Genomic DNA, 24,081 nt, shown 5'->3' with positions numbered 1-24,081 from the left:
AGATGAGAAAAACTTCATTCTTGTACTTTGTTACATTTCTTCACACATGTATGTTTTTCATCTGCATTAATGGAAGCTGCCACTCAGTATTGTTGTGCTACAATAACCACACTTGAATAAGAACGAAAAAACACTCATTGTTGTGACTATATCTACCACATACTATGAAGACTATTCATACAGGACCTGCAATTCTGGACCTTTAGCAGTAGCCATTAAGCAGCTTTTAAACTGCAATCCCAGTTCATCCCCAGTTCAGGTCCGCCAACCTCTGCAGAGCCATGACATTGAGGCCCAGTTCACTTTCAGCCTGCCCCCCCCCCCCCTTCACTGACTGACCCCTGCAGCCGACATTAAGGTAAAAGAGCCCAGCCAGGGACACTGGGATTAGCTCCCTCACCCCTGGCTGATGCTACACTCAGCTGGCTAAAGCACCCAGGATGCAGCTCGGATCCAGTGCAGCAGCCCATCATTTCCTCTCCACAATTCAAGGTAGAACAAGCAAACAACCATCAGAGTCAGTGATATTCCAGTGGAAACCCAAAACTCGGTTATTATCCGGCCCCCGGCATCTCAGACTTGTGGAACTTAGTTTGCTAAGCATTTACGTTAAATGTGGAGTCACAGCAGGATTATTTTCATATTGAATTGATACACTACATTATAGACACTCACATACTATATAGATACCCATAACATAAACTATTATGTAGAATACACCCAAACACACACACCCCCAACTGAATGATCATTAAAATCAAATATTAATATTTACTGTGTTTGAGTGCTGCTGTGAGGTTCCTGTAAGGACTAAACCTTGCTTTTATCAGAAAAGTCAAGGCAAAAGTTTTATTATCTTCCATGTAACGTCATTCTGGAACCCCTGAGAATCAGACAGGTCATTCTGGCCAACCTTGCAAACCTTACATTTGTGATTGACCTCAGAAAAGCCAAGAGGCCTCTACAGAAGGCATGCCCACGTCCAAACAGACTTCGGTGTGAGTCATCACAGAGCTCCGTCTTTCCTACGGTGGACCAAAACACCTGGTGACAACACAAGTACAGATGCAGTTTAGCAAACACCAAACACTTATGATTATTGGTAGCTCTCAATAAGTTTGGCATGGAGGCATCTAATTAAGAGACTCTGTGTTACGTTATGTAACTAACTATGGCCATTTTTTATCCCTTAGCTTTCGAAACTGTCCTCCCAGAGCGTGCAGGAGAAACAGACGATCATCTACCAGGCTACAGTTTTTTGTGTAATCACTGCTTGCCCACGTGTCTTCATTGCAATGGTGAGATACATTCTTTAAAAACAGGCCTCCACCTAAAATTAATCTCCACAGCTCAGATTCCCTACCTTCACTCTTCTACATGGGTTGAAGGAAGCAATTCCAGTTCTTCCCAAGTACAGCATTTTGTGAATACTGGGCATCAGTCATGGTTTAGCAGCCAATATGCTCTGTGTAACCTTGTTTTATACTGGATGCTGTAACAGCTTTAAAAGCAATTTCCAAGAAGCAAATCTGAGAGCCACCCTCTCCCACCCTCTAGAACATCAAGACTGATGCAAATGCTAAGGCACCGGTTTGGTAAACGCTTCTCACACTCATCACAAACACTGCCCTTATACTCCACTGAAGCTTAGACATGCAGAATTATATTCACTCTGCAATGACACTTCAGTCTAATCTTGATTAATTAAAATTAACACATCACTCTATCTGAATTGCTAATTTTCTATTTCAGTTCACTTTTATTTATTTTAACTGCTCCAACTTGTTGTTCTCATCAAAACTTTCTTCTATGTTTGCATTTCGTTCTTGGCTATATTTAAGTCAATTTAAATAAAGCTATATGGAGCACTGCATCAGCCAGCAGATTAAAATCTGTCCCCATATCCCGAAAGTCGTGAATTCAAATTTGAAAGAGTAATCTTTTCGTTGCTAGGCCCTTCAGGTGTACATCATTTTGGAGAAAAGCTTCTGCTACATATATGCAATGGCGCTCCACTGACCCAGAGTGATATTGCAGAATTATATATCAGGCAATGTTAGGATGCAATGCGACCCCATCCTCTGCAGTAAGATACCTGGAGATACACTGCACTCATACTGGAAAGCTACAACACACCAGGATTTACTGAAAGCTTCACTCAAGCCTGTTTCATTGCACTCTAACAGAATGACAGATTATAGACCTTCATTCTTTGGGAAGGGAAGCAAAATTCTGGAAGCACATGTAACAGGATTTAAAAACATTTACATAAACAATAAATGGTAGCAGTAATAGAAGTTGTTGTTAATATCATGATAATGATAAAAAAAAAAAAAAAGGACACTACTTCACTCCCTCTGGACAATGCAGCACAGATTTCTCGGCTCTTGTGATTAAGCAAAGCTTACATGACAGAGGCGTGCAGATTTAGCACTGACAGGAAAAGCATCCCTCTGTGTCAGGAAGCCAGCAATCCCCCCGGGGGGGTGATGACAGCGGAAGTAACCACATACTGCTGATACTCTCCCTACTCTCATACTCTGAGGTCTCTGTTTATGGCTAGCTGCCAAAAACAAATGTCTTCATGTACAGGGAAAAGTCATTACTTACGCATAAACCAAGTTACATACACATTCTTGTTCTCCATTATGGTCAAAAAAAATATTTTAGCTCATTTGCAACAGCCATTGTCTTCCTGGCTGTTACAAACTGAGCACAGCACTTTCTTCTTGGATATCACTCACATACAGTACCAGTCAAACGTTTGGACACATTTAGAATAAAGACATATATGGAATTTTGGACTGACTAAGAAGGAGTTACAAATTCCATGATTGGCAGAGTAATCTATCAATTGGGCCCCTGAGCAACCAGGGACTGACTGATGCTACTGTCTCCTCTACACCACCTTCCTGAGGCCTCCTGAGATGGTTTCCCAGCTGTCCTGAGGACGTCCCATGTATATGCTGAGCACTGATTGGTCACTTTTCCTTCACTCTCTGGTCAAACTCATCCAAAACCATTTCTGCTGCCTTTATGTCAGGTGCCAAGTCATGTTATGCAACACTATCAGTCTCCTTTGTAGGCGGCTTTGTGTGTCCAAGCTATTGATTGGTGCTGTTCATTAGTAGGAGCATTAGTTGGTCAGATGACTGAAAGGCTAAACACCAGTATCTAAATACAGCAATTACAGTATTAACACTCCATGGCTCGTTTGTTTTACGGATTTTAAAGGTTTTTTTTCTTAATACTCTAACCAGACACATGCCACACTAACCATTAGCATCAATGCTACCACACAATGTCAGCCCATAATCCGGCAGAGAAATGCTAGCCATGCCGTAGCACCCCTGCTTCTCCAGATCAAACACCCCTGGAACGAGATGACAAACCAGCCACTGGACTAGAACGACGCAAATCTGTACCAAAAGCGAAGACGTCAAAATTAGCCAGGCGACACTCTCCAGACGCAGACTGCTTCGGCTACGCACGCGGCAATGACAAATCCGAACTGACGGCCAGGAGCTTCGAGCGAGAAGTTCTGAGTGTGAAGTATTCACCACTAAGATGCGTTCCGTGTGTGCGCATCACTTACAGGCCGAGTTCAGGCCTTTCCCAACACGCAAGCAAATGTTTGGAAGGGCTGGTTGACAAATAATTCTATGCTGTTATACATGCACTTTAATTCATCATTAACATTATTTATTGCTTATTGGTTTAATTTTTTTTGTTATATTTTTGCTAATTTGTTTTTCTTATGGTTCTTTCCCCCATAGTCCCATTTAATGTTGGAGGTTGTGATAAGTTTAGGCGGTGGGTGTGAGTGAGGAAACAGCTCAGTTCTGGACATAGGGTATTGAATAGATTCGGTGTAGTCAGTAATGAATGGTGTGGACTAATGCTGCTGTATTGCGAGTTTACTGTTCTGCTCTATTAACGTGCCAGTATAAAAATCCAATAAAGAGATTAAAAATTGTTCTGGGGACACACGTACACCCTACAAAGTCGAAAATTGGTACTCCTGGATAAATAGCACCGCAGGATCCCAAGAGCCCATCAGTGAGGTAATCAAACGCAGTCAGCAGCTGCTGAGCAACTGTGACTGTCTCGCTGTTGGCTTTCTGAGCACATTTCCCTCCGAAACACCATTCTGACCGCCGGCCAGATTACCCAAGAACTGACGTGCAGAACGCCACAAGACTGCGAATCGAAGCTACGGTGGCTAAACTGTAGTTGGTACGCGTGTGATTTTCTCTGGGCGTCCTTGACAACTGTGGCGGACGCTGCCACAACTGATCAGGACGTGCGATATCTGACGTGACCCAGAATGACACAGGACTGCACAGTGACACACACAAGCCTGCCTTTTCATAGGCATTCTGTTTTATAATATCTTACTAATTTCTTTTGTAAATGTTTGATACATGTAGAGAATTCAATTGGACACAAGCCTGTGATTGCTGGATGGGATTCCTAATACAGAAGATGTGACTATTAAACACACAAACAGGTATAATCTCACACTTCTGTATTTTATCAAGTATAAATCTAAAGTAACAAATAAAAAGCACACTGTTGCAGTTATATGTTGGGGATTTCAGATTCCAGTATACAGCCGGACAGGGCACAACACCTGCAGCGACATAACCAGACCGGAAACCCTGAGTTTTCTGGTTGTTCATCACCTGCCAAAAAACAGTCACAATAAACAAACAGAAAGCATAAATTTATATTAGATTTCTGTTATTTAGCAGAAATACCTTTTTAGGAAAGCAGCTAGTTTGAGGAGCAAAGGGAGTTAGGGGCTCCGGGGTCCAATGACACAACCACTTGACCAATGGTGGAATTTGAACCAGCAACCTTCTGATAACAGGCACAGTGTTCAAATACACTGAGCCACACAACAAGGCTTACATTAAAAGATTCATTGCAGGGCATAAGGATGCAGATTAATTAACATAAACCAGCACAATTTAGGGCAAGCAAACTCTACACCACATAAAACCCATACGCACAGCTTGTGTAATTACCACGGCCTGTAACTGTTAGTAAACGCAAATGGTCCTGCCTCATTAAACAGGTTTGAAAATCACAGGCATAAGGGACACTGTGAAAAGCTCTGAAAGGGGACAGGAGAGCGGGGAAACACACAGGCCTCCTGACTGATGAGACCTTAATACTTCATTATGACATTAATACAAGTTTAATAGGAGTCTCCCCAGGTCGATCCTCACTGTGCGTTGGAACACCTGCCATGATGAAAGGGAATGTATGGGGTGAAACGATCCCATGCTGAACGGTGCAGCAAAAAACAGGAAGATCGCATAGTGATCTACAAGCACGGACGCCGGCTGGAAACCACTGGCGTGGCTTAGAAAGTGACTCCAATTTAACTCCCCGATATCCACTGATCTGGTCACGGCATTTAACATGGGGCTGACGTGGCAGACTGCACAGCCCCAAAGTGACCTGTAGAGGGGGCAATGAAGACCTCAAGGTACCCATATAACACTTCAAAATATCTCTGGGGAGCCTCCCACCCAAGGAACATCCTGAAGAGAAAAGCTGGGGGGGGGAGGGGGGGGGGCACCAAACGCTGCACATCCTGCATAGAGAGCAGCCAGGAACAGCCCCCTGGGACATGCAGGGTCACCCCCAGCAGGAGGCACATGCGGCAAACGCAGGGGATTCCCAGCAGCCCAAACCCTTTAAGATCTCTGACAGCCCACTGGGCGCCATCCAGTTCTGTCCTAATCGCCGCCTTGTCCACACTGACATGACAATTTGCTGTTTCTTTATGAATATGCTGTTATCATTATTATTTACTGGCTTCAGCATTAATTAATTAATTAACAGCATAAGCTGCAGTAGTAAATGCCCACTTTGACAGCTGAACATTTTAATGTTCAGTTGTGGAACGCAGGTACCCGAACATCCCTCTGTGTTACTCCACTGTACATCCTCGCTACATTCCACATCAACATTCCCCAGAATAAGACGGCAAACCTCTCAAGGATTAATTTAAGTCACCAGAAGCAGCAATACATATATGCATGAGGGTAACACGGCGTGGATCCTTCCGGATCGCCGTGGATGCCAATTTGACATTTACGCTGTGTTTTTTTTTTTTTTTTCACTCCAGTGGATCTTATTTATCCAAAGCTGTAAATACAAATGGAAAGAATATTACACAAGAGCCCTCGTACCACGAGTGGATTTGCCCTGATGAGTCCCAGAGCGCCGCATCGCAATGCCAAGACAAACGTCCTACGTATTCTACTAAATTCAATACTATCCTGCAAGTTCTATACTATATAAAGCTCAAATGACAATTAAATAACCATTTGAAAGGCATTTACAAATACGTCACTGCATCTGCAACTAGTTAATGCCACTGAGTAACATGCACGTTACAAGATCTGCGCAAATGGATTCAAGACCGAGCAGCAAACAAGCAAGAAGTGGCGATCCTTTTATGACCCACAGTTAGCACAATCTTTCCACAGATCATTTTTGGTTTTAATCTCTTGTCAAACCAGAGAAATATATTCATTTATTCATTCGCAACCCAGACACCTACATCTCTGCCTGTCAGCATTCCAGCCCAAACAAATCACTGGGTCCAATCGGCGTCTGCAAGGACGTGTGAGGGCAGTCAGCCAAAGCGTTTTACACCTCGCACAAGGCCAGCGCCTTCATTATCCAAGCCCTCTGTTTGAATTGCTGTGAGGAGGAGATCACAAATTCATGTAATCAATTAATCTGTGGCGGGAGACTTCGGTTTGCAAACAAGCAGTCAGCAAGACAGTGGCTGGGGACAGGGACTCCCAGCCTGACGGAAGGTCTGCGGCACTCATTGCCGAGGTGACAAAGACGATAATACAGACATACTGTAGCGACAGAGACTGTGAGTCAGCGGGTCAGACCTCCCTCTGCCAGCTCCACACCTTCCCATGTTCACAGAGGTCTGCCTTACAAAGGACCACCATCCCATCCCAGGTTTCCCCGTACCCTGCAGTTCCTGGGAGAGACTCCGTCCTAATCAGACGTCTAAATGCAGGCGACCTGCCATCTTCAGCAATGAAGCAGCTGAAATACCCCGCAAATGCAAGACGGACAGACCCGCAAACAGACTCCCTCAGATGACCTGCCGGCCAGGCGGCCGCGGTCTGACCGGCTGGGATCACGTGCAAGACCCAGCCCACGGTCCAAGGCACCATCTGCGAAGCAGCTATTTATACACAAAGTTCTCACTCTACTCGGCCCAACTGGAAAGACCACGCAAGCTTGTGCATCATTCGAATTCTTACTGATTACTCGCAGAGATACGCGGTAACAGTGTCAGTCATACGCGCCGTTTGTTTTGGTTTCACTTTAATGTAGCAATAAAAATTAGGAACCAGGAAATGTCCAGTAAGTACTTTCAATAGATGAAGTTCTACTTCAAAATGGAACGGAGCACCTCAAAATATGGCCACGATCTTGGCAAAAATGATTCTACCAGAAACTAAAATGACTAACATATTCAAAGGGCCAACAGACTTCAAAAGTCAGCAAAACCACAGGCCTTTTCAGAGGCATGTTTGATGTTTTATGTCGAGTCACACAGATATTAATTTGAATATTGATTTTGTCCTTGAAGCCAGTCCATGCGGGGCCGGTTGTACATCAAAGTCCTGCTCTCATTACACAATTTTTTCATCAGCAGATTTATTTCTATTAATAACATCATAAATTACCTTTATGGGCCTTAGTCCTAGTTGTAATATCTACTGTAATTCCAGGAAAGACCTGAAATCCCTATGCGCAAGCCCATCAGACATGTTTCTTTATCCTACGCATTATTTACTATTTAAAGGATAGAAAATGAGCTGTGGGAGAATATTAGTGTTAATAACCAATTACCAGCTTCTCAAACATGAGGATTCTCTTACTTCAAACAGTTTCCATTGAGAATATTCAAGCCCAACAATCGCATCTCACTGAACTCTGCCTGGCCTGCTCACAGTGACGATCGATGAGCTCGCTTGATGGGTGGAGGCTGGTGCGCGTCTAATTAACACCCCGTGAAGTCCTAAATCATGGGCTCTCCAGTCCAGGGCCATTTCAGATAACCCCCCCCCTCCCCATTTCAGGGTGTTAGGACACGGGTTGCAAAGTCAATCAGTCCGGGGCCATCGGACGGGCGGAGAACAGCCACCTGTGCACAGAAACAGAAATATTGCGACGAAGGCAACTGCGTCGGGCGAGACTCAGCAGCGCGCTAATTACTCACGGCCCACACTGCCGCGTGGCCAGGGGGACGGGATTCGTCAGCGAAAACGAGCTACCGTGTTCGTTTTCGCAGAACACGGTCCCAGGGAGGCAGCCTGGAGGGAGGCTCCAGATCCCGTCCGAGAGGGAAGTATTTCCAGCAAGAGACGGCAGCACAGCTGTGCCGTGCACAGGAAGAGGCTGCAATGCCACATCCAGACATTTTACACCATTTTTAATAAAATCACACCTCAGAGGGCACTTGGGTTGGCTAATGCTGCCTCACACCTTCGAGGCTGGGGGTTTGATTCCCAGCACCGGCTCTGCCCGCGACATCCTATGGGATTCCTCTTTGTTCCTAAACCTGTGGTCAGGTGACACCATCCACAGTGTGCATCTTTGTTCCCGGTGACAGGCCAGCATCTCCTCCAGAGTGCTCCTGTCTCTCAACCTACGTTTCCTGAGACAGCCTCGAAGATCACAGGGACCTTGCACCAGACAAGCACTTACAGAAGATGAATAATAGGGATTTTTTATTATTGTCCTTAGCATCTTCAGAAGCTACAGAATTTCGTTAATCTGTGAGAATGACAAAGTGTGCGCATGCATTCTGAACCTGATACGATACGATTAAAAATAATCAAGCACAACAATCAGCGTCAACAGCAGAAAGCGGCCGAGACGGGCGGGTGACGGGTTTTACGGAGCGTGGAGAGTAAAATACCTTTTGGCGGGGACACACTGTTTCTGACGCGTTCATCAGCAGCCACGTCACGCCGCATTACTGCATTTAACTGCACGGCGGCGTGGATCCTGTCCCCGTGCTGCAGCGGTGCCCAGACGTGCTCGGCTGCTGGCCAGGGGAGACGCTGTTTATGGAAAATGCCCAACCGTAGAAGAGAACAGGATGCTCTCAGGGTGCATTAAAACTTCTATGGAGCAATGCATCATAAACACGGGCAGGGGCTGTGATACAGCTGCTATTGGGGACCGAGCTCAGAGTGACTCTACCTCACATATCATCCAGGCTTTTCCACTGCAGTGAAATGGCAGGATGAGCCAGCGCACAGCAACGCTAAAGCAGGTCCTGGGGCCTCAAACCAGAACCGCCCAACAGCAACAGCAGGCAGTAATGGTACAAGGTAGGGCTGCAGGATATCACAGCGCGATGTGTGAAATACCAGCAAGTAATACTGCAATATTTATAAATCAAAAATGTAGATGAAATTTAAACAAATAGAACTTATTTTGGGTATTTGTCTGTGTGTCAGACACAAAGCAGTGCAGACTGTGATCGTTGTGCACGTGTACATCGCAGTGACGATGCTGAAATGTACAGCCCAAGTACAAAGCTGAAAATTACAGTACACTGTAAAATTCATAACTGTGTCGAGTTATTCCTCTTTTAATTGTAGTATTCTTTGCAATTTATCCGTCCATCCACCCCCCCCCATCCATCCGCTTATCTGGGTCAGGGGGTCATGCTTTGTTTTTAATATCAATTTGCCTTCTCCTCTCACCGACACTTTCATTCAAATCACATCTACCTTACTGCTTATTTCCCCTCATTTTTGCACACTGGGAAATTTATGGTAAAAACATAAACCTTCAGGTTTACAAGCTGATGCCACGGTCAGATCCGCATTCGAGGGCCTGGCTTTCGGGTCCATTGAGGCAGATCATCCCCCCTGGGGGTGGCCAGGCATTTGCAGATCATCCCTGCTGCCGTGTCTCTATCTGGACAAGGGTGACCTGCCAGCATTTCTGAAAGTCCACAGCCGGCAGCAGAACCGAGCCGATGCATCCGAAACTCCACCAGGAAAGAAACCTTCCAGGACTCCTCCGGCCGAGGGGACCAGGGACAGACCGCAGCAGCAGCACTTCCTGTCTAGCTTTGGCATCACCAGTTACTCATTTTTAAGGCCCATATTTGTGATGATCTGGTAGGCAGATGCCAATGCGGCACTTGATCTCAAATACCTGCATCTAGTGCATGGGCGTCTATACATGGCTGCTATCTGGAGGCCTGGGCTCAACATTTTCTTCTTACTCTTGGTCCTTTGAAGGGAAGGTTTTATGGAGAAATATAGCGACATAGCAGTACAGAGAAAGTGCTCATAGTCTCCTCCATCTTCAAGGCAAAATGTCCCTGAGAAGCCATGTGTCCTGAGAAAACCCTTTTACTAAATTTCCAGTCCAGTCATAATGTACAATTTTTACACTCACTCTCTGAGCAGCATGTATATGGGGAAAAAAACCCAGACACTAAGCTCTTAAATCCATTTATACACAGAAGCATTTTACCATTATCACAGTTTAATGCACCTTCTCCTTCTTCCAGTGCAGAATAAACACCCGCCGTCTCTGCCGCGTATTCTTTTATTTATTTATTTACCTTTATTTAACCAGGCAAGACAGATTAAGAACAAGTTTCTTATTTACAGCTGTGGCCTGACAAGAGGCAGAGCCTTTTGAGAGAAATAAAAGGACTAACACGAAAAAAGAAAAAAAATCCTATAAACAAAGAAACGAAATTACAAAAATTTTAAAGAATTTTACGAAACGTAACATAAAACGTGAAATAAACAACGGAGCAGCAATAAATAAGGGCAGCTATCTAATGTAAATTACAACAGCACACGTCATCAAAGTGAGCTCCGGGAAATCCGGGATTTGAAAGCGGGCTTTGGAATGAAAATGTTCAGTTTTAGCGTTTTCTGCAGATCATTCCAGTCTCTAGCAGCAGCATTCCGAAAAGACGATAGACCAAATACAGAAGTAGCCTTAGGGACTGTCAACAAAATCAGATTAGCAGAACGAGTGTTATACCCAGTAGAAGTAGGGTGTAACAATTCTTGTAAGTAAGGGGGGGACAAACCAAGGAGAGTTTTGTAAATGACCATAAGCCAGTGGATTTTACGACAGGTATACAATGATGACCAATTGAGAGAAGAATACAAAGTACAGTGATGAGTTTTGAAAGGAGCATTAGTTAGGAACCGGATAGCAGAGTGGTAGAGAACATCAAGCTTTTGAAGCAGGCCTTTAGATGCCTTCATCATTCATCAGCCGATTGTTCACTGAGAACCGGCCTTAATTCAAAACAAGCAATTAGACGGGAAAAGTCTCCCTAATGAAAGAATGAATCGCTGGAACAGTACCTTTCGAGTTAGAGGCCTGGGGGTTTGAAATTTGTCTTGTATGTTCTCTTTGCAGTTGCTCCAGGTACTTCAGTCCCCAGAGACAAGCAGTTAAGCTAAGTAGCATCTCCAAATTGTCAGCGTACCATTGTGCACGTGCCCTGTGAAGGCCTAGCAAGGTATCCCAGGTTTACCCCAGCCTTGAACCCCAGGTTTCCCCGGACAGGTCCTCTTTTTGAACCCGTTTGACCCAGGCAAGAAGTGAAGGAAAAGGCACCAATTTTCAATACACAGCAGCCACTCAGCATTATTACACAGCTTCCACAAGGTTCATGCACACTTACTTTTAATGAAAAGTTTAAACGAAATGCACTTTGTTAAACTTTTACTGAAAAACACACCCCTACAAGTCACACTGCTCATGAGTGATGTCAACTTCCGAAAACCACTGGCACTTTGACACTATTTTTTTTTTCGTGTGAGCAGTGAATCGTATCGTGAGCTTGAAGTTTAACAAACTTTAGCCCAGTGTTTTATAACTTTTGACGAAAAAGAATCGCATACACGGAAATGGTGTCACTTGTATGTAGACTGTAAAACGAGAGTTAACTGCAAGGTTACCATGCGTCCATGTTTCCCTGGACACTAATTTTTGTTTGTCAAGGTAATTAGGGAAACCTGATAAATATTCATAAGCGAACTGCTACCCGATTGGCCGATGAACACGAGACCTCATTAATATTCTGATGCCCAGACACATCCTCTGTTTCCGTCTCACCAAATATGGTGGCCCTATCTATGCAGCCTGCAATCGCCTTTAGGACCATGAGCCAGCTAATCAGTTCAGAGGTGGATGATATAGTTATTCCTGGGAACCATACTCAGCACAAATGCCATTTTCAGAGCAAACAGCATGTTTGGGGTGGGGGTAGGGTCGAACTAAGAAGGGAAATGCAATTTTAAAACTTAATTTGGCAGCTAAATTATTTGCACACCCAGAAAACACCTTTTTCCCCTCACAGTGGAACAAACTAATTGCATTTGTTTGCATCCTGTTCCTGGCTCTCTGGGCATTCACCTTCCGTCTCAGCGCCTTCATGCCAGCCTCTGCCTCAGGTATTGATGCTTCTAGGTCACTTAAAATTCGCCTAAAAGTAAATTACTTCCACCTCCGGCATGCTCCCCATCTTTCAGGGTTTGGGTCTGACGTCGAGATAGTCTGCAATGCCTCTCAGCCAACAGATGCAACCGCGTGGAGAAGTGAACCCATTTTACCTCAGTGTTTGAGAGAAAAGTGTAAATGTTAGCAGAAAAGCAAAAGCAAATGTCACAATGAGCTGGAGACTGGAAAAGACGAAAAAAAGACCTCATTCAAGAGCCTGCTCTGTCTATGAGCTCCTACCTAAAATCAATAGAAGTCAGAAACCAAAGCATCTCCAACACATCCAATATGCACAATTGTACCATTTCGTAGAATGTGCTGAATTTTAGACATCAAGGGTGGTCCAACCACAGCTGGAACAATGATGAACTCTAAAAGGCACGTTATTTTTTGACGACCATTTCCAAGACTACAGAGTGAAGGGATAAGAACTAATGAGCCAACATAAGAACTGAGAGTCTAAGTTGTACCAAGGGCTGCAACTGCAGTGAAGCACAAAGTACAAAATCAACCATCGTCCAAACGAATGGGACACTGGGATCCCCAGGTGATGATGGTGAGAGGCACGTAAAGGGGGTGAATGACTAACGCACAGCAGGGTCCCGTCTCACCCACAGCACAAGACAAAGCGCTCAATAGCAGCCAGGAACCGGGGGCTCGGAGAGAATACCGGCGCCTCCTAACCCTCTCCGCCTTCAAAGCAAAAGCCCGTTTGATTTCCTTTCTTCAACCCTTGTCAAAATAGCCGTTTGAGCCATAAAACTATTCCGTCAGTCTTCCCACCCCGTCGGTGCCAGCCCAGCTTGCTCGGCAGGGCCCGTAAATCAAGTAACAAAAAACAGAAATGGAAGAAATGAATGGCCTGAATGTTGTGTAAAACAGAAAAGCAAACCATGCAAACGGTACACGTCTCAAAATGACAGGTGGTATTACTGCTGAAATACTGCTGTTACAAACGGGTACGACAAGCCTAGGGGAACTAAGTGATAGAAAGAATTCATGATACACGCCCGTAGAAATTTGCAAGTAGGGTATTTTGTGAATTAGGAATTCCTCCTGTGCTGTGCATATACGGCTAACGGCGTTATGAAGGTCGCAGTGGAAACACCGGCGGGTGAAATCGACACAGTGTACGCAGGATGCCGCAGATTCATTCCTTATTCATAAAGTGAGAGTGACATGGCAGCAAGGTCAGAGAGGAGTTGAAGGGAAAACGGCCTGCGTCAGATCGCAGATCCCAAACCCCGGGCAACTTAAATTACAGCTTTCCTTTATCTGCATTTACAGAGTTGCAGGAATCGGCGAATAGAATTTGCTGAATCAAGCAGTCCCTCCGAGTACGAGAGAGTGTGAACCACTCTTCTGAAGTGAGTCGACTTCATCGCTTGGTTTTGTCTCGTGGTTTAGATATTGGTGCAGCCTTGAAGCCAACTGCTCAATCGAATTACTTTAAACTAAACTATTGCCATTAAAAAGATGACAGACTGTTCCAAAGACTGCAGAACACGAAGGCACCTAACACCATGACCACCATTACAAGCATTTCCAAATGTCAGTAGATTACACAAAAAGACATTTTTGATCCACTTTCATTCCACTTCATTTCCCTCCTTGTCAACTAACTAGCTCGGTAGACAAAGATGACACCCTTACAAGGTGCTGACCCAAGCCAGAAGCCTGTTCTGTCATTGCAGAACCACAACCACATATCACTATAACCAGCTGGCTGGCTGTGATTTTGTATGATTTGACAAAGAAAACAGAAACCAATGGTTTGACTGCAATTCCCTCCCTCACGCATAGAGCAAACTGCTCAAATAATGACTGTGATCACACAGGACGGTTTCAATTTCCTATGATAGGCAAATTTAAAAAATCATGCAGTCTTTTTTGCCCCATGTGCAAAAACAGGAGCAGTTGATCATGCAGAGTTGAAAACAGCACATACATTTCTCACCATTGCCAAAATTCTGTCACCTTGATTTATCTATCCTCATGGACTTCACGCAAAAATGATTTTTAAATCAGAACATTTCCCACTTTTATTTGACTTCCTTCTGTCAAATGCCTTGCAACTGCCAATGATCTTCATATCCACCTGATCTGCGGTCAACAGCTGACAGGTTTCACTACAGGAGCATGCGGAGGGTGCTACTGTTTCATCGGCATGTCTGTATGGACAAATGGGGGGGGGGGGGGGGGGTCCTGTTAGTTTCCCTGTGCAATGCTGAGTGACCACTTGAACTCATTCTGCTTTCCCAAGATCCCAGATGTACCCTCATCTCTTAGCCATGTCTGTACTATAACAGCATTTGGATATCACTAAGGGGCTAATCCAGGAAGATAAGCGACATTAAGATCGAGAGGATCCTATCATCTGCTCACATTCAGTAGGGTAGCTTTATGGGGTTAGATATCAATGAACTGCAGACTAATTATCTCTGCCTTTAGCATTATCAGGCATATATTAAATATTCCATTAGCAAATGTCATTACCGCTCTTTGTCCTAGAGTCAGACGCACTGTCGCAAATTGGTAACCAGGCACCGAAGTTGCAGCATGGAAACGTGTAGCTCCCAGTGCTGGCTTGACACTTGGGACACCTTGAAAAACACAGAGATGCTTGCAGCTAGGAGAAGAGATCTCAAAAGACAAGAGCTTGAGCGTGGCGAACATCTGCGAGCGAAGCAGGACTAATGGAGAGCTTTGCCACACATCTGCAGGGACGTGCGGCATCGACTCTGGCCCGGATCTTGACTTGGAGAAAGCAGGAAGATGAATGAGCACACGAGTAATTAATAGCGGGTTTAATCTGACCACGGGAGCCCTGGAGACAGCTAGGCTACGGCCCATAACAATTATAGACCCGGTGCTGGGTGGAGGGCCAGCTGCAGGACTTGTCAGAGTGACGGATGATTCCACATGATGCTGAAGGTCATTCCCTTGGCACCACAACGGTGTAGAGAATAGGGAGAAATGCCCCATTTAACACTCTACCATCCCAGATGCGGCCCCAGCCATGGGGAAATCACAAGTCTACCTCGTCTTCCAGTTCGCGAGCCAGGCGTGAGGGTAGCTTCAGCCAAGTACTGTGCGAAAACACACACCTAAAAAGATACGTAGATGATGCACAGGTAAGCTCATCAATGAGCCAAACTTAAGTCTGAGAAAGAAAATCCACAGCATATTTGTAAAACTCAGAAAATCTGCATATGTAACCTAGAGGTACTGTATGAACCCCCCAGTCAGCAGGGTGGTGATATCTCTGTTAGACGCGTGAACAAGGCCCTTAACCCCGAGAGTGGCTCCAGAGGTGCCAGATAAATGGCTAACGCTGCTCTGAACCCAAACTCTGCTCTCAACTATATATGCGTATCTCCCAGGAGAATAAGATGAGGGTAAAAATGGCAAAAGGATTCCTATATATCCGTAAAAATGACGTGCATGAACTGATAAACTTAACCTAACACGCTAGGTGCCAAGAATAAAAATTCAATGTTAATTTCACAGGTAGGATGCAAGGTATGAAAGAAGGTTATAAAACAAGCTTCCATATATAGAGGATAAACAAATATCTAGGACATTATGCAGGCCAGTCTGTACCTTGAGGTCAGCGCTGGACAACAACAAGCCAAGATCAGCTTCCCGGGACATCCATAACTGACAGCTGACATTACATTCGAGGCTAAATACGGGATGACGCCATGACACTACATTTGGACTAAATCGAACTTCAACTGGATTTCATGTGCTGGCTGGGACCTGCTGAGGGCTGCAATTCCCACTCTCAGCATGGGTGCTCAAAACAACGTCTGTCCATGTGTCTGGTAGAGGCAGGAAGGCACTTTCAGGCAGAATCACGACGGGAAGATGCCAGGGAAATGCTTCAGTAATGACCAGACGCCAAAACGTTCCACAATATCAAACAAGTCTGCAAGAGACGAAAGATCAGAAAGTGCAGAGTCACCCAGGAAAGAGTGGATAGACATTCCTACCACAGATAACAAACAAAAGAGGTTAATTGTTGCGTTTCACGGAATTCTGAGCCCTGCACGTCATGCAGCCCTGTTGCAACATCTTTGAGGATGACTGATAGGACAAAGATGGGCAAACTGACACCTGTGAAGAAGATATAGGGGTGCAGATATCATCAGACCACTGGGGTGCGAAAAAATTTAAAAACTCAGATGACCCTTCTTTTGCTGCATCGGATTAATATTAAAGCTGTATGGTTCCAAGTAGTTGAGGTTTCCCAAAAGCCATCCAGCGAGGGCGGGGAGAGCCCAGGCTGTGTATTCACCCAGGATTTAACATTACGGGCCTGTCGTAACACTGCAAAACACTGCAAAACACTGCACCTGGGCTACTGTATACAACACCGGCAGGCAACTGTTAACGTCAGCATTCTGATTTACTAACAGGGACTTTGTGAAACCTGGGGGGGGGGGGGGGGAGCATTAACTAGCAATTTCAGAAATGAGACAAATTCACAGTAGGCAGGGAACCACGCACTGTCAATCACTGCCCGGTTTAAGCCAGTGGGGGCCAGCGAGGTAACCAATGGGGACAGGAGAGCACCAGAACGCGGCAGCCTGCAGCAAAAAACACCGCCCACAGTCCAGTGATTACAACACACACCAGCAGGGCTCAGCACAGACACTCCTGTGTTCATTTACTGGGCTTTGGCTGATGTTACAGCACTTTCAGGAAAGCGGCGGTTATCACAGCATCAGCTGATGATATGACAGTGTTCTACATGAATGAAAGACACGTTAATCATCATTTCGCATAGCTTATGCTGTTAAATGCAAACATTTAAATAAGAGAGCCTGGAATCCCATCCAGAGTGTCCCCTCACGGGCTTCCAATAAAAATATTTTGAAATATCTGTCATTATGATTCAAAAGGTCTTTCAGATACTGCCTTTGACAAAAATATATAAGGTTTATTACTTATACTTTTATTACTTTCTTAATGTCTAAGAGCAGGCAAAATTTCAGATTTTTTTTCTTTCTTCCTGTAAGATACAACCAGCACAGGTCAGTGCTGAGGAATGGAAGTAAATATTTTGCCAGTGACGAAGCACGATGGGCGCCGGCCACTGGCAGTGGGTGCACGCCTCTGCACACTGGGCTTCTCGCACACTGGGCTTTTCGCACATGGCCCCTCCCTCCCGCAAGGCCGCTTCGTCGCCCCTGCAGCAGATTACGAACGAGGGGGCGGCTTGGTCCGTGCTGGCAGAGTTCCAATCGGAGTGAGAGCTCAATTCCACCTCCCATAATCCTCTATTTCTGCCTATTTCACTCCTCCTTCCGCCCGTCCCGCCCCCCAAACAGCAATCCTCATCCTTGTCATGGCTGCACCACCTAGGATGTGTAAAAAATTTAGGAGTCACGGGAACACGAGCTGTCAAGGTCAACTTCAGTTAACCAGCACACTTTAGTCAGGGTCTCCATCACCATGACTATCCTGCACTGTTGAAAATAACCTCAGCTGATATGAGACAAAGGCCGCTGCTGCGGCGGTCAGAGCACATGCCATTCAGCTGAACTCTGCACTCACCAAAGTGGTGTCAAGTAGCAAGAATTACTCATCCCAACATGGGAAGTAAGTATTCGGTTATCAGACACAGGCTTCTCCAAGCAATGACATGTCCAGGCACCTTGCTACCATTAAAGAGCAAACTGATTTGATTTGTTAGCAGATTTGTTGATCTGTGTGCAGTTCCATGCAATAACCAGGACAGAAGGAAAAGCGTCTCTCAGTCATAACAGTGCAGCTCGGCCACTCGGTGTCTGTTTAATGACCGTTATACAGAAGATGGGCTGTTAAGCATTAACTACGGTGGCCTGATACAGCACGTGAAGGAAGAGGGAAGCTGGAAATGCAAACAACTAGGAAGGAGTCGCCCTCAGGCTGTCTTGGTGGGGGGGTGGTTACGCGTTAAAGGCGTCGACACACTCATACTGGTGGCAGCAGAGCTGGTCAACCCAGCAGGCGACATAGGAGGTCATGCAAGGCGCCATCTTCCAAGGGGATGCCGACCAAGCAAAGAGTCAGCACCACACCCTAAAGTATGACGAGGAGGCACCACATGGGCTTCAAGCGGCACTGGGCTGTAGTTGGCAGGCAGTGGACGCGCACATGGCCGGGCCGGTCAAAAACATATGTTGATACAAGATGGCAAGACTCACTCTAGAGAGAGAGACTGGAAGGTCGTCCCACCCTGCCCAAGTTGCTTTGAACTCTGCCCCCCGTCCTGTTGTGTTCACAACCTCCAACTCTTTTCTCGGGGACAAGCACTAATATCCAAAGGTGGGAAGAGAGGCAGCACCAAAATTGAGGCCTTGGGAGCCCATTAGCAAAGTCTGGCAACCCAATGCAGGGCAGCGTGGCGCCCTCCAGTGGCCAGCCGGCGTGCGTCAGATATTGACCACCATCCTACTGTCCACAGCGCATCTGCCTGAAGGCACTCCCACTTAAGACACTCCACTTCTCACTTTCAGCTCACTGTTCTCAGTCCTCGCTCGAGAGAAATGACTGGAAACAGCGAGGCGTCAGGCCCTGGAACCGCAGGCGGATCAATCGGAATATCAGAACAAAAATGGATAGAGAGGCAAAGCTGAGAATAAAACAACGGACATGCCCAACTTTCCCACAGAGCTTTCACACGCATGGAATTTGGCCTCGGATTGGGGATGGGATGATGGGTAAGTGACAGCAGGAACGAGACAAGCTAACGGGGCGGGGGCTGAGCCTGACGGCCGGCACAGGGTGGGGCCAAGGACGGATGCTCCAGGGGGAGCCTCATGCTGTTAGCGTCCTGCTAACGGGCATGAGGGAGATTAACATGCCCTGTATTTGGGTGATAATCCACTGCATGGGAATATTAACCCCTGATTGCCTGTGGCCTCGGCCCATTCAGAAATGCTCTAATATTTCTCCCGCTGGCCAGATCGGCTGGGAGTGAATTGCTCTCTTCTTCATTATAAGGGGCAGGCAAGTACTCTGCCTCCCACAGAGCCACAATCATGCATGAGGACTGGTTTCATGGCTACCCAGCTCCCAAATCCCCCAACCCTCTTAACTCAAGCCATGGCAACAGTCATCAAAAGCCAGTGACCTGCAGCCAGAAGGTTTTTTGTTTTTAAAATCCCCATTAAACTGGCTTCTTTGAGATGTTTCATCCCCCGTCTTCCCTCGATGAACATCACAAACTGACTGCAGTTAATACTATTACTTTAAAATAATCATCTCTGCATTTAAAAGGATCAGTAAGAAAAAGAAGAAATGATATTGAACTGCACAATGTTGGAAAAAATTCAAATATTGAAGTGTGATTTTTTGGGGGATAAAAAAAAAAAGAGTAGAAAATTTACCAAAAAAAATTTAAATTGTACTACACAAATCATAAAAAGGAATAACCATTAAAATTGAAAAATCTTGCTCAGTTTTGGTTCCTAAAATTAATAGATAAAAATCAAAACATTCAGTGAGAGTAAAAATGTTTTAGCCACATTTACCGATGATTTCTGTTTGGAAAATCTTATCGTGGGGACCTCTCAGCTCGGTGAATTTTATCAACAGGATTTAAAAATACCAGAATAGTGTTGCTTTTGAAAATAGAGTCAAAATATTGTATACTGTGGTATAATGTCGAGACAGTATGAAAAATCAGATGCTGTCCAAGCTTAATCTCAACCCAGGCGACTATCGCGGTCCTTGTGATGTGGTGACGATACTGAATCGCACATCATGCCGGCCTAGAATCAACTCAAATATAGTTCAGCTGGAAATGAACAGAATTCCCCTACGTCACAGCATAAATATAGCAATGCAAAGGGCACAAAAACCGTGCAGGAGGTCGAACTTGATTACAGAGGTGAGGTAAGGAGTCCATCACTGTCCATCAGAACAGGGTCACATTCAAGCCACAAAACTGAACAGTGAAAAATAACATTCAGATAAAAAATATGTAAAAGTAGGGGTGCTCCTGTGAGCTGCCTGACCAGGGCTATTAGATACTCAGTGTTTATTCAAAATATGGAACATGACATTAAATTATATATTATATACATGACACACACACACACACATTTACTTACACACACACACAGCCGATATAAACATCAATATGTAATTTGTGATCTATAAGTGAGCACAGTCAAATGAGAAAGCAGCATAAGTAATTAAGACAAACAGGTAAGGGGGCGACTCCTAATGGAAGGGAGAAAGAGAGAAGCATTCATGGAGACTGAATTGAAAAACAGAAAATGATTCAAACGAAAACCATTACTGCAGTCAGAAGGTGAGCGAGACGTGCATGGAAAGAGCATGTCAGGAGATTCGTCATGGGGATGGATCCTCATTGGTTAGTACATCCCATTGGCCTGTGCTGACCTCAGCAGGTCCGCTGCACTGAGGAAGTCTGGATTAGATTCATTTTTGTTTTATCTGAATTAAATCGCTTCATCCATACTTAAAGATCAGTTTTCCTCCACATCATCTCCAGCTCATCACCCTGTTGTTTAAGCATGACAGTAATCCAGATCTTCTCGAATGCTTACATCTATCCCACAATTTGAGTAGAACAAGAAAAGTAAAGACCTGCATCTCTTGGCATCATTACCCGCTCTATGGACTTTCACTACTGTCATACTTAAACTTCCAGCAAATCAAAGAAAGCCAAACATCACAGTGCAGAGCTGCTTAAATACAATTTTTTTTTACATGATTTAACTTGAAATTATCCACTTATCTCTTATTAGACAGCCTTACCAAATAATTTCTGTCTGTATAGTCACAAGCCTAGCTACAAAACTGCCCAGATAAAATTTAAGTCAAACCAATTTGATTCCTAGTCAGGAAAGAGCTTAATTTCATACAGTATGATTGATCAAAGCTTACAAAAAAGTGCAATACAGTAAAATACCTGTTAACTCCATTGATACAGAAGCAAGTGATGTTTTTGTGCATGCTATGCAATAACATAGCGAGGTATCAAACCATCCCCGAACTGTCATTGTCTTTGGTTCACACATTCGCATAAACACAAATAGGATGCAAAAAAGGACAGACTTAGACTGGAGCTTTACTTAGTACCAAGAGTGTATCAAAGACAGAGGCTTTACTGTCAAAAGGCCAGGTTCATTTTGCCATTTAGCAGTCAGTTGTTCTTTTGAGTGAGTCTCTTTGTCTAAAGGAGTAGTTTAAAAGACACATGCCACACAAGAGAGTGAGGAAACAGGAGTTTATCCAACGTGCCTCCCTGTGCTCAGAGAAAAATGGACATGAGTGTTCTTTTATAAGGATATCAATTAAATATATTACAAAGTAAATCTGCAATTCACACAGACCTATAGGAAATTATTCATGTCTTATTCTAAGCAAATAAGTTTCTCGTAAGACATCCTGCATTCAAATAAGACAGGTTTTCCCTGTACAGTTATAACCCATCTTGTATTCAGGGTGGCTGAGATTGCTCTGCATGTCTGCAATGACGATGTCCATAATCCAAATATTGTCACACACTTCACTTTTTATTCACAGCACGCCAGCTGACGATTTCAAAACAACGCTTAATGGCTTTATCTACTAAATAGCGTTAAATTAACGGCCATTTTAATTATTGATGCTTAAAGCGATTAGCAGCACCCTGCTGGGGTTGAGCATTTAACTCGGCTTTACGTATAAGGGAAACCGTGAAAGACACTGTACTTTCATTTACAATATCCGCCAATAAAACACAATCAGAGCAAAGCCAAGCCGTTGTCCTGACATGGCAAAACAAAGACGCCCAATTTAGTCTTTATAAAGTGCTGTTTTTAAGCTGTCAAAGTGATTTTTTATCATGGCCACTTGCCGAAAACTACAGCAAATTTTGGATTCAATAGTCCCGATGACAGGAGCCGCAGAAATAAAACATAAAAAGGAAAAATCACGGCAGCTCATTACGGCCGATGCCCTTTGTTACTTTGTGACAGATCGGCGTGTATTTCCACTCATTAAACCTCAGTGTACCAGCAATGCCATCCGTATGGCAGGCAGAAGCACAAAGGGGCAACTTTATCTTCATGATCACTGCGCGTTAAATAAGGTGGGAGGCATCGTAATAACACACGCACGATGTCTCAGAATTAGCAAAACGGAATCAAATATCAAACTTACCTTGGGCTTGTAAAGCCACTTTCGGAACCTGTTCATCATTAGGCTGGCCGCCCCTCCTCCCTCCAGCGGTTGCAATTCTTATCCTTTAATTTAACTTCAGGTATTCGATGTGTCGTGGGATTCAGGGATGCTGGAGATTTAATCCGGGAGATAAACAGACAGCAGACCTGTAATGAAAGCGGAGTTCCTGCAGTCCGATGCTCGCTGGCTTGCGACCTGGTTTATGGTTTCATGACTGCGATGACTGCTTTTTGTCTGTAACCCGTCTCCCTCTCAGATAAAACTACCGTATGCTTTCCTGGGTTGTGCAAGCCCGTCTTGGCGACACTCTATCTGCAAATACAGACAAGCCCACCCGTTCTCCGTACCTGCGTAGAAATAAGGCAGGAGCGACAATGTGCCGATTCCATTAAAGACGACTGACAGCTCGGTCGGCCAATCAAATAACCGCAGTGTTCAAGCGCTTATCACGCTCCTTTTAATAAACATAATTATGCATATTTTCATCAGCTTCGTAAAAACAATAACATCACCCTCTGTAATGCACCTAGGCGTTATATGTCAGGATGTACTTCCAAACCAAATACACCCATTGGCATTAGAAGATGCCACAAGGTGGCTTGGACAGCTTTCGGAGACGTAATTGCGCAGTGGAAGCCAATCAGAGTTTGCACATTGAGTCATGTGCTGATAAACACCCAATCGAAGATGAGCATCTCCCCATTATAGCGCCGTCTGAGGCTCGAGCTTCAGAGGCGTGTCTCAGTAAACGTCATGGTGTCAAACAACATTGAAAGCACGTGAAGGGAGTGAACTGCTGAAATGACAAGACTGTGCGTGTTTGTCGGATGAATGGTTTTTCATTTTAATATATTGCAAGACAGATAGATAGATTTTAATTACACGCTGAATAACACAAGTATAAAAACGTAATTTTTATCCACTCCAATTACAGTTACAAATTACATTTTAGGTGGAGTGGTGGCTGTGAGGCTAGGGATTGGTGCTTCCAATTGGAATGTTGTTGGTTCAAATCCTGTGGATGCCAGCAGTGATTCTACTCTCTTGGGCCCTTTAGCAAGGTCCTTAACCTGCAATTGCTTTGTCCTGGGTATGATGTTAATCTACATCCAGCCCTGCAAGCAGGTCCTCCAACTTACAGGGAAAATTTGGAGGTTGGTGGCAGGATTGGCACTCCAGCTACCAGATAAAACCTCATACTGTTCTATTCCATTTGAACATGTGTGGTGCTGAGGTATCACATGGCTGCCCTCTGGTTCTCAAAGTGGTTCATTGTGCGATAACATGCCGCAATCAGCAGCTGTTCCTTACCTCAGTTACAGTGGATGAGGATCACAG

At 44.8% G+C, this 24,081-nt stretch overlaps 1 protein-coding gene across 2 annotated transcripts in view; it reads right to left on the bottom strand.

Moving 5' to 3' along the window:
* Window positions 1–23,342, bottom strand: part of LOC111835394 (lateral signaling target protein 2 homolog) — a 62,303-nt gene extending 38,961 nt beyond the window's left edge. The window contains exons 1-2 of one of the 2 annotated variants that reach the window (XM_072718635.1): window positions 23,091–23,342; window positions 22,723–22,889 (exon numbers count right to left, since the gene is read on the bottom strand). In XM_072718635.1, the coding sequence (XP_072574736.1) occupies window positions 22,723–22,761 (39 nt within the window). In that variant the 5' untranslated portion in view covers window positions 22,762–22,889; window positions 23,091–23,342. The remainder of the gene's footprint in view (window positions 1–22,722; window positions 22,890–23,090) is intronic. The other variant, XM_072718636.1, reaches the window with a different exon arrangement.
* Window positions 23,343–24,081: the final 739 nt, after the last annotated feature.

This window comes from Paramormyrops kingsleyae, chromosome 12 (genome assembly GCF_048594095.1).
Source record: "Paramormyrops kingsleyae isolate MSU_618 chromosome 12, PKINGS_0.4, whole genome shotgun sequence".
NCBI classification, from domain to species: Eukaryota; Metazoa; Chordata; class Actinopteri; order Osteoglossiformes; family Mormyridae; genus Paramormyrops; species Paramormyrops kingsleyae.
This window is presented reverse-complemented; position numbering and strand designations above follow the sequence as displayed.